Raw genomic sequence first — 10840 nt, 5'->3', positions numbered from 1 at the left:
AGTAAGTTGAGCATCCAAACCGCCCAGGCCCCCCCAAAGCCAGCATGGTTAAACAGGAAACCAGTAGTTTTTGTTCTAACCTTTAACTCCACTGGCCTCTGGGTGTGGAGGAAACGGATACTGAGAAAACAAGTGTTGTGTGGAACTTTTAAATGTATCTGCCAAGAAAGCACAGGTTTTGCTGCTTTATGTTATGACTTTAAGCTGGAGGAGAAGCTGCAGTATACATGGTTTGGTTTCTTCTTCCTGCGTGTGTCAAGCCAGTCTTGATGTGATACAATGTTCAAGGTAGGATAGATAGTTCATAGCAGGTTCCTCCTGTTAACACCATGTCCTGGTGTGTAAAAGCACAGCCCATTGGGCTGGCCATATATGGGGAACAGCAGTGTGCTAACACTATGACACTGAAATTGACAAATCTATTAAAAAAAAACATAGTAAAGTGAAGGCATAAGTCACAAACAATCCCACACCAGTTTGGAATTATGATTAATAGAATGGTTATTTATTTAAAGGGGAAAACTTACAGATCACCGTCCCAGACAACAGCCCTCTGCACAATCAGGAAAGGAGTCTAGTCACCGGAAGCGGAGCAGGAAGCAAGAGAGAGAGGAGAGGGAAGTGGCTGCTTTTTTAAAGGTAGAGAGACCACACCCCAATGGGCTGGTATCTCAGCGGCTATTGGCTGAAGGAGCGGAAGGAGCTCCCGCAATAGTAAAGAAGGATGTTCAGAAAATGGAACTTGTGTTGGAATTATTATGCCTGAATATCCTGCTCTGTAAGGACAAAGAATTAGGGATTATGGTCTGTTTCTCTTGGAGACATTAATTTAGGGGGAATTGTCAGAGTTCTCAATTAATGTGGTAAGAGGGACCTCAGATGACACTGGAAAGTATTTATCACATTGAGATTTTACTGTGTTGGGTTATGATTTCATTAAAGATGTAACAGCATAGTGGAGTGAGGTTCTCCTACTCCTGGAGTTCTGAAGTCTATTTCCTGACTTGAGGGGTAGGGGTGTGTCAACACTCTTATAGGGAAACTGCTGTCTTTCAACTTCTACCCTGCCCAGGTGCTGGCTGTCTCACCTGGCTGGTTAGAATCAGCACATATCCACAAGGGTGTCTGAGAAAAAATTGTCCAGACAAGGTTCTGGGGTTTACTGACCTCATTTTCCACCATCTAAGATTGTGATCACATGCAGTGTTCTTAACTGCTGTTGGGTGAGCATGACTTCACTGACACGTTAGAATGTGAGAATGTAATAATAATTGAATGAATAATGTTATGTGTCTGGGTATCTCTATCATATATCATGGAGATGTACCATACAGAGTGCTGAAAGAGCCCTGGTAGGGTGTCTGACTTGTTCAAAAGCATTTTTTATTGGGCTTGAGATGTAACTTAGTGGTAGAATACTTGCCTCATATGCACCAGGGTTCCCCAGAATCTCTTTCTCTCACACGAAATAACAAGGCAGCAGCAAGTTTTGCTGTACCAATAGCCCTTCAAATATATCATGCATTCCTGAGTCCCTGGGGCACTTTATGTGCAGATCTGTCTCAGTCTGGGGCCTGAGATGGCAGGTTCTACAAGCTTCCAGGTAGTAGGAGTGGGCTGGTCTCTGGTATGCGTTAAGTCACAGGGATGTGGGTTGCTGTAAATTGAGATTCATTGGACTAGAACCCCACTATTCCTTTATGTAGTGTCTGGCTGCTTTCCTGTTGCAAGAACAGAGCTGAGAAGCTGCTGCAAGAACATGTGGCCCACAAAACTTAAAAGTATTTCCTCTCTGGCTATTCCGGGAAGAACTTAAATCTACTCTAGAGCATCCTCTGCCTCATCCTTTCTTTCCCTTCTATGCCCTTCATCTTGTCTTTGTGCTCTTAAGTAGCAAGGAAGGAGGATGCTGGTTGTGTGTCCTGCCTGAGGAGCCCATGGGCTATCAGAATGTATGTGTCTGACTGAAAGCCACCTTCTGCGCTCTAGCTAGTGCTGACTCTTAAGAAATGCCACAGGGCACAGACCTAGAACTATCAGGCCACCCACCCTTTTGCAAACCTGTCCTGTAGGTGGAGCACTTGCAGCAAGAGACAGCCTCATTGAGAAAACAGATGCAGAAAGTAAAGGAGCAGTTTCTTCAGCAAAAGGTAAGACATGAGAAACAAGTTTTGGTCATATTCTGCGTAGTCTGCTTGCTTCAGTAGAACAAACTCAGAAAGAGGAAAGCATCTAGGCCTTATACTTTTTAAAGGCATTGTACTTGTTCTAACTTGTCCTCCATTGCAGTCAGTGAGGCAGCATGCCATTTCTCCCCAGAGGTAGGGTCTATGATCCTCAAAGACTGAGTGTAATAACTACCATTGTAGTACCTGTCAGAATACCCTGTCATTATTACTTTCAAGATCTGTGTGTTATACTTTTTTTTTTTTTGGTCAGTGTGTTGGTTGTGTTTGGTGTATAAAGTATATGAAAAGCTTACACCACAATCTAACATTAAAAACAAATTCAGTTTGTACTCAACAGGTCTATGACATAAAGTCTTGTATTGTGAAGCCCTTGTCTCCTGATGGAGGAATGGCTGATTCCTTGCTTCATTGCCAGCATCAGTTGAATGTTTTGTTCTAAGAGAAGAAGATCCGCCAGAGCTTGTTTATAAGTTATGTTTCAGTTTATTACAGAGATACGTGAAGGACTAGCTTTCAGAATTCAAGCACCCCAACTAAAGGGAGATTAGCCCTTGTGAGATTACCCAAAACATATAAGGATACCAGGAGGATAATGGGATGTTTCACACAATGTCCATATTTGGGGGGCATAGTTTGTAGTCACATCATGAGACAGAAATCCAGACATGCCATCATCATTGGTATTTCTCAAGGAGTAGTGTTAAGATTTCATGGTGTATTGTTTTATGTATAAAAAGTTGTGCCCTAGGGCTAGAGATATAGTTTAGTGATTAGAGCTCTTGCCTCTAATTCTCTGAGAACGTGGGTATGGTGGGTTATGCCTTGAATTGTTGGTAAACATTTTTATGTAAGCCAGCCTTATTTCCTGGGCAAGATGTTGACTGGCACTGGCTTACTACTTTTGTCTTTTCCTGAAGGTAATGGTAGAGGCCTACCGGCGAGATGCTGCTTCCAAAGACCAGCTCATTAGCGAGCTGAGAACCACAAAAAAACGGCTGGACTCAGAGATGAAGGAACTGAGGCAGGAGCTAATGAAGGTGCATGGAGAGAAGAAGATTGTGGAAGTAGAACACTCGCGACTGCAAAAGGAGATGTCCCTGGTTCACCAGAAGATGGCAGATCTCGAGGGGCATCTTCAGTCAGTGCAGAAAGAACGAGATGAAATGGAGACTCACCTGCAGGTAGGATGCAATACAGAGGTTGTGCAATGCAAGAGATAGGTTCAGCCAAGTGTGCTGAGGGCTTACTGTATATAAGGTAGAATAAGGAACATTGGCCAAGGAAGGCTTTTAAAACAATCTAGAGATTAGGCCTTCCTGAAACTAATATTCAGATAAGTCCAGGTTGTGATGGCATATGAAAGAAACAAAGAAGAGTAAGCACCTGGACATGCTACTCTGTGACGGGGTCTTTGGAGCTACTACTGGTTGAGCCTCAATGTTTATAAAATTGGCACCAGATAAAAAGGAGAGAGTGCTCTGCAGATAGCCTGAGTTTAGGCAGGACAGTCACTGAAAGGATCATGTAGCTACCCATGCCCTTTGGACAGCCATACTTCCTGAGTCTTGCTGTTTTAATGAGGGCAGTGACTGGCTTGGCGATCAGACAAGGTAGGTTTAAGGGATGACTTATGAGTAGAGACGTCTCTCCTAAGGATCATATCCTGTGGTGAGAAATTTGGAGAGCTGATATGCAGGATGCTAGAACCAAAAAGGCTCCATTTTACACATGACATGCTGAAAGTCCCTAAGAGGTCCGGGCAAGGTTCAGGTAGACAAGTGACCAGTATGTTTATGTAAGGTTGGTGTGTCCAGTGTTCACCCAGAAGCACCTTGCTTGTTCCTTTCATGAGGCATCAAGTAAGTCCTGGGCTAACCTGAGCTTGTCTTTCCTGCCAGGACATAAACTTCAAAGAGGCATTTAATGGTCTGGACAGAGTGGCCAAAAATGTATATGGATATTTTGGCTGCATGTATATCTCTGTACCATGTGCATGCCACCCATGGAAGCCAGAAAAGGGCATTGAATCACTTGGAACTGGAGTTACAGATGATTATAAACTGCTATGTGGGTTCTGGGAATTGAACATGGGTCCTCTAGGAGAGAATCGAGTTCTCTGAATTGCTGAGCTATCTCTCCAACCCTCAGAAATGCTGTTGACCTCTATGAAGTATTGCTCATCAGTGACAGATACCTGAAGTAGGTGGCTTTTTACTTATTGGCCATTCTTTGTTCTTTTTAAAGTCTTTGCAGTTTGACAAAGAGCAGATGGTAGCCCTTACTGAGGCCAATGAGACACTAAAGAAACAAATACAAGAGCTGCAGCAAGAAGCCAAGAAGTAAGTCTAAGCAGCATACACTTCCCTGTGAAGGGCACCAGCTCTTCTGAGAGCAGGAACAGCTTGTACAGTCCTTGATGTTGCTGTGTTCCTAACATACTCCTTTTGGACTTAGGCTTATGAAAAGGAAACCTGGAGCATGAGTTCTAATGCACCATCATGATTTGGCAGTTACTTTTTTCCTATATAAGTTTATAAATTGGTTTGCTCAAGCATACAGAAGCATGCTCCTCCCTCAAGCTGGGGCTGAAACCCAGGATGTTGAGCATCACTGAGCAGGTGTTCTACCACTGAGCTATATCCCTAGCCCTAAAATCTCCTCCTTTTATTTGACTTTTTATTTCATACACTGGTGTCAATATCCTCACATTCCTGCTCCCTCATTAGGTTGACACTTTGATTATTCATCCACTTTACCCTTTTGTGCTCACACATACAAACCTAAACATATGACCCTTATCAGCAACTAGTAATATACACATGTATACACACACATGTAAACACCCTTTTGGGCCATCTACCTACCTACCTACCTACCTGTCTGTCTATCTATCTATTGACAGACAGCTGGGTTGTTTTGTTTTGTTTTGAGACAATCTCTCTCTCTCTTTTTTAAATTAGTATGGCCCTCTATGAGCCCTTAATCATTTAATAGCAATTTCATTCTACAGTCCCATGATCAATATTCCAGTACATGTTTTAAACTGACACACCTCTGCATAGCTGGGGTTCTTCTATCCCTATTATTCTTTTTCTTTTCTTTTCTTTTTTTTTATTGATTTTTATTGAGCTCTACATTTTTCTCTGCTCCCCTCCCTGCCTCTTCCTTCCCTGCTTCAACCCTCCCTCAAGGTCCCCTTGCTCCCAATTTACTCTCTCTCTCTCTCTCTCCCAGGGCTACACAGAGAAACCTCTCTCTCTCTCTCTCTCTCTCTCTCTCTCTCTCTCTCTCTCTCTCACACACACACACACACACACACACACACTCTAATAATAAAATAAAAAATCCACCATTTAGCCTTGGAGGGTGAACTATTTCAGGCCAGGGAGCTTGTTGGTTGGACAGGAGGTTAACTCAGCATTCTCACTCATGTCTCAGGGCCATCACAGAACAGAAGCAGAAGATGAAGCGGCTGGGCTCAGATCTGACCAGCGCTCAGAAGGAGATGAAGACTAAGCACAAAGCTTATGAGAATGCCGTGAGCATTCTTAGCCGTCGCCTGCAGGAGGCCCTGGCTACCAAGGAGGCCACAGATGCAGAGCTTAGCCAGCTCAGAGCTCAGAGCACTGGTGGTAGCAGTGACCCTGTCCTACAAGTAGGTAAACACATTTCTCCCTGTCAAAGTCCTTATGAGTCTTTTTTTGACTTTGTTCACTTTTTTTTTTTTTTTGAAATAGGTTTCTCTGTGTGATAGCCCTGGCTGTCCTAGAACACTATTTGTACCAGGCTGGCCTTGTTGGCATTAAAATCATGCACCTCTCCATCTGGCTAGAGTCCTTATGATTTTTTTTGAAAATAGCAAAAGTGCATTCTATCAACATTTTCTAGCTCTAAAATTTTTATGTCACTGAGAACACTGAGGCCAGCCCTCCTCTCCTTTTCAAATTTTAGTTTTCATTTGGAGACAATTCAAGTTATCTTAATATCTGGCCTTAAATTTTGTAGTCCTTCTTCCCCAGCTCTCTAAGTATCTGGGAGTATAAACAGCAGCACCACATCTGGCATAGACAGCATTTCTTTAACAAATGACTTGCTCTGCCACTGGACTTTTAGTGATATATATAGTATCTCATATGCCGTTGAAGAAGCTCCCCTGGCCTGTAGAAACTGGGCTCCTGGCTGAGGAGCAGAGGGAGAGCTTACTTCTTCTGTTCTATAATCTTCTCTGTATAACCCTAGGTCCCATCAGGAGAGAGGTACAGACAGAGACAGTATGGTATTATATGCAGTGAGAAAGGAAGGTATAAGAGGTAGAATCTGATAGAGTTAAAAAAAATTACAGGAGGCATCGGGGGGAAGCACTTGGGATGGAGGTGAGTGGAAAGAGTGTTTGGCCTTGCCCATAGTGAATGTGGAAAGTGAGCCTAGTCACTCTCCTGTCCTTTCATGTAGGTAAGTGTACATTAGGATAGTAAAGTTTGGGAATCTCTGGTAGACAGGTTATATTTTGTTGCCGTGGCTGAGAGGTGACAGCAGAATGAGGGCAACAGGTCAGTAAACCACATAGCTCTGATGAGGAACAGTAGAGTATGTGTTCAGGATCATCCAAATGTCACTGCATTAGGAAAATTCAATTCTTTAGGATTTTCCTTTTTTCTTGATTTTAATAGTTTTATTTTACTGTGTGTACGCGTGTGAGCAGATGCCATGGGAGAGGGTGTCAGATTTCTTGAGCTAGAGTTACAGGCTGTTGTATACCACCGTACATGTGTGCTAGGAATCAAATCGTGGTCTTCTGAAAGAGTGAAAAGTACTCTTAACTGCTGCATCATCTCTTCAGTTCCCTGTTTCTGTATGTTTTCGTTTTGTTGGTTCAGAGTAGTTGAGGCTGGCCTTGAACTCACTATATAGATAAGGATTCCTATTCCTCAAACCTCCACCTCTCAAATGCTTAGATTAGAAGTGTATACTACAATGCCAAACTTGTGTTTTTCTTTTTGAGACAGGGTTTTAGAATTTTGATCTTCTAGCCTCAGCCTCCCAAGTTCTTAGAATATAGATTTATAATTATAAGATTATATCATAATATGGATATTTGCTTGTACAGTTGAATAAGTTACTTCATGAAATATTGAGTGGCCTAATCACCATGTTCCTTTCTGTTTGTCATTTTAACCCTTTTGGGTCACCTAGTAAAGGCAGCAAAGTGTGGAGTGCTCTGGAGTCTAGAATCTGTAACTGAGAAATAGCATATCCCCAGAAGCTTTAACTATGGTCTTGTTTATGGTGGGCTGGAGTAAGGAAATGACTTTGTCTTACTGTATACCTTTTTACTCTCAGTCATAACACAAGAGTCAACAATAGAACCTCCAGCCAGAATAGAGAAGAGGGTGCCCGATCTGGCCTTGCCCTATAGTCAGACTGATGAATATCTTTTTTTTAAAATATTTTTTTAAATTTTATTTATTATGTATACAGAGCTCTGCCTGCATGTATCCCTGCAGGCCAGAAGAGGGCATCAAATCTCATTACAGATGGTTGTGAGCCACCATGTGGTTGCTGGGAATTGAACTCAGGACCTTTGGAAGAGTAGCCAGAGCTCTTAACCACTGAGCCATCTCTCCAGCCCCACTGATGAATATCTTAAATATCACCATAGACCCTTCATCTAGCAACTGATTGAAACAGAGGCAGAGACCCACATCAGAGTAGTGGACTGAGCTCCCAAAGTCCAGTTGAAGAGTGGAAGGAGTGAGAATATGAGCAAAGAGGTCAAGACCATGATGGGTTCACCCACTGAAACAGTTTACCTGAGCTAATGGGGAGCTCACCAACTTCAGCTGGACAGGGATGGAACCAGCATAGGTCCAAATTAGTCCTGAATGTGGGTGACAGCTGTATGGCTGGGGCAGACTGCAGGGCCACTGGCAGTGGCACCAGGATTTATCCCTACTGCTTGTACTGTCTTTTTGGAACCCATTCTCTTTTGATGCCTTGCTCATCCTGGATATAGTGGCCTTTGACCTTCCCCAAAGCAATGTCCCTTACACTCTCTGAGGAGTGGCTGGGGGGTGGGGGGTGGTAGGGGAGAAATAATGGGAGGAGGGAAAGGAGTGGAAACTGGGATTGGTATGTAAAATGAAAAAAGATAGTTTGTTTTCTTTTTCTAAATAAATAAATAAGAGCCTCCAGCCAGGAATGATGGCATAATCCTAATACACAGGGAGCTGATGCAGGACAATCAGGATTTCAAGGTTAATCTTGGCTTTGGCAAGTTCTAGGCCAGCATGAGGTACACAAGACCTTATGTCAAATAAACAAAAGAATAATACTTCCTGAATTTTGAGGCTGAGGAGAGAGGTTCACTAGTTCAAAGCCAGTCTGGGCTCTTTAGTAGGGAAGGTTTCTGTCTCAATAAAACAAAACAACAGGGCTGGTTAAATGGCTTAGTAGATAAGGCCTTTTCACCATGACTGATAACTTGAGTTTGAGCCTCCATTACTTGGAAGAAGGAAAGACCTGACTGCCACAAGTTGTCCTCTGAGCTATACATACAAACAAGGGCATCTGTGCACTTGCGCACACACACAAAAAATAAATTAAAAAGTTAATAAAAATTTAAAAACAACAACTACAAAATCTAGGATGTAGTCAGTTATGTGTCCATGAAAGTTGCAGGAGGAAAGGGCCATTGGCTAAACATGACTCCCATTTTGGATCTCAGGAGAAGATTCGAGCTCTGGAGGTGGAACTGCAGAATGTTGGCCAAAGCAAAATACTGTTGGAGAAGGAGTTACAGGAGGTGATCACAATGACTACCCAGGAGCTGGAAGAGTCCCGGGAGAAGGTGCTGGAGCTGGAAGATGAGGTAACACCTGTATTACCGAGCATAGAGTTGCTGTCTGCTCAGCATTGCTCCTTGGCAGTTGGTTACCTTGTGATTGTTGTTGGATCCGATTGTTGTCAGTATTCTAGGGAGGATGACAATAGTTACCACTTTACAGTTATAAAATAGCCACTGAGACTTATATTCTAAGGCAGGTGTGTCTAGCCTGTAACCTGTGTACCACATGAGTCCCAGGATAGCTGTGAATCCATCCTAGCAGATTTGTAGATAACAGATTTGTCCTATTTCAGTGCCCAAAGGTTAGATAATCCTGATCTTTTCCCAGTTAAAATTCTTTGTTTGTAAATAAATTAAACTTGCCACAAAGAACTGAAAACTTGGAAGCAGTTTATTGGCCCTATTCAGACAGTGTTGTCATTGTCACTAAGGGCCCTGTCACCAGCCCCTGGCCTACCCCACTGCCTACAATGCTGCTACAGTAGTCTTTAGGATTATTACATACTTTTTAGGCATGTGTGTTTTATTTAGCCATCTCTATCCTTTCCTCAAATGGGTGTGCTAAGATCAGCCCAGCTTCATGCCCATCTGTGAGTAGCTTGGCAAGGCCTTTAGTAGTTTTGGGGCCCTCTTCTAGAGGTCTATGAACCCAAAAGAGAGTAACTTCACAGGTAATGAGTCAAGGACAGTTTGTGCTTTAGTGGTTAGCTCTTGTTGAAAATTGCTCTCCTGTTTCAGGTGAGTATCATAATTCTGTCTAGCAGAATATGATTTGCATGTCTGGTGGTGAGGGTGGTGTTGCTTTTGATACAGAGTCTCCTATAGCCAGGCTGGCCTTAAACTGATCCATCTGGCTCTGCCTCCCAAGTACTGGGGTCATGGGCATGGATCACCAGATCTGCCCAGAGCATGAAGTTTTACATGTATCAATATCTTTCAGCTTCAAGAATCCAGAGGCTTCAGAAAGAAGATTAAACATCTTGAAGAGTCAAATAAGAAACTGGCTCTAGAGTTAGAACATGAGCGAGGGAAGCTCACTGGCCTCGGACAGTCTAATGCAGCTTTGCGGGAACACAACAGTATCCTGGAGACTGCACTAGCCAAGAGGGAAGCTGACCTGGTGCAGCTGAATCTCCAGGTGCTGAGACCTATTTGCCAGGAGCAGCGTGAGAGTTATGTGGACCATATTTCCTGTCAGTGTCTTACCATATTGAGTCATAGCCACTTTCAGGGTATTACCACACTTGGCTCAGAGGCTCAGAGGCACCTGGCCATTGCACCTGGATCCTCCAGCTATAAGAGCCTGTGGTTATTGTACCAAGTTCATTAGTTCTTTTTACACAGAAGACTCCTAGTGGGGCAGATCAGACTATCCTCTGGTTCTAGGAGCACAAGAACCGGTGCAAAAGTTCTGACATGATTTAGAACTGGGATTTGAACCCCAACTTGGTGTCTTATTGTAGATTCTGTTCTTAGCTCCTTAAGGTTCTACAATGCTTTAGAGGTAGCTGAACACTTCAGGGGAAGTTTCAGAATGTCACATAAGGGTCATGTCACACACAATCTTAAAAAATGTAATTACTGGAAAAGGTAACTTAAATTTTGTTCTAGTTCCTACCACTCCTGTCTTTGCTGGGCTGCCTTGCTTATAAACGCATGTCTTATGACCTATCTTTCTTTTGGGTTCTCAGCTGTGTTCTTTTTTTAAAAAAAATATTTATTTATTATGTATACAATATTCTGTCTGTGTGTATGCCTGCAGGCCAGAAGAGGGCACCAGACCTCTTTACAGATGGTTGTGAGCCAC

The 10840-nt window shown here is 43.0% G+C and overlaps 1 protein-coding gene across 6 annotated transcripts in view; it reads left to right on the top strand.

Annotated features, from left to right (window-relative positions):
• Window positions 1-10840, top strand: part of Golga3 (golgin A3) — a 56769-nt gene that overhangs the window by 37215 nt on the left and 8714 nt on the right. For all 6 annotated transcript variants that reach the window (XM_026784405.1, XM_026784401.1, XM_013349686.2 and 3 more), the window contains exons 12-17: window positions 2073-2150; window positions 3107-3370; window positions 4434-4528; window positions 5628-5844; window positions 8914-9057; window positions 9974-10171. In XM_026784405.1, coding sequence (XP_026640206.1) covers window positions 2073-2150; window positions 3107-3370; window positions 4434-4528; window positions 5628-5844; window positions 8914-9057; window positions 9974-10171 — 996 coding nt within the window. The remainder of the gene's footprint in view (window positions 1-2072; window positions 2151-3106; window positions 3371-4433; window positions 4529-5627; window positions 5845-8913; window positions 9058-9973; window positions 10172-10840) is intronic.

The sequence above is a fragment of the Microtus ochrogaster genome, chromosome 2 (genome assembly GCF_000317375.1).
Source record: "Microtus ochrogaster isolate Prairie Vole_2 chromosome 2, MicOch1.0, whole genome shotgun sequence".
Classification (NCBI taxonomy): Eukaryota; Metazoa; Chordata; class Mammalia; order Rodentia; family Cricetidae; genus Microtus; species Microtus ochrogaster.
The sequence above is the reverse complement of the archived record's forward strand: the minus strand, read 5'-3'. Positions and strand labels throughout refer to the sequence as shown.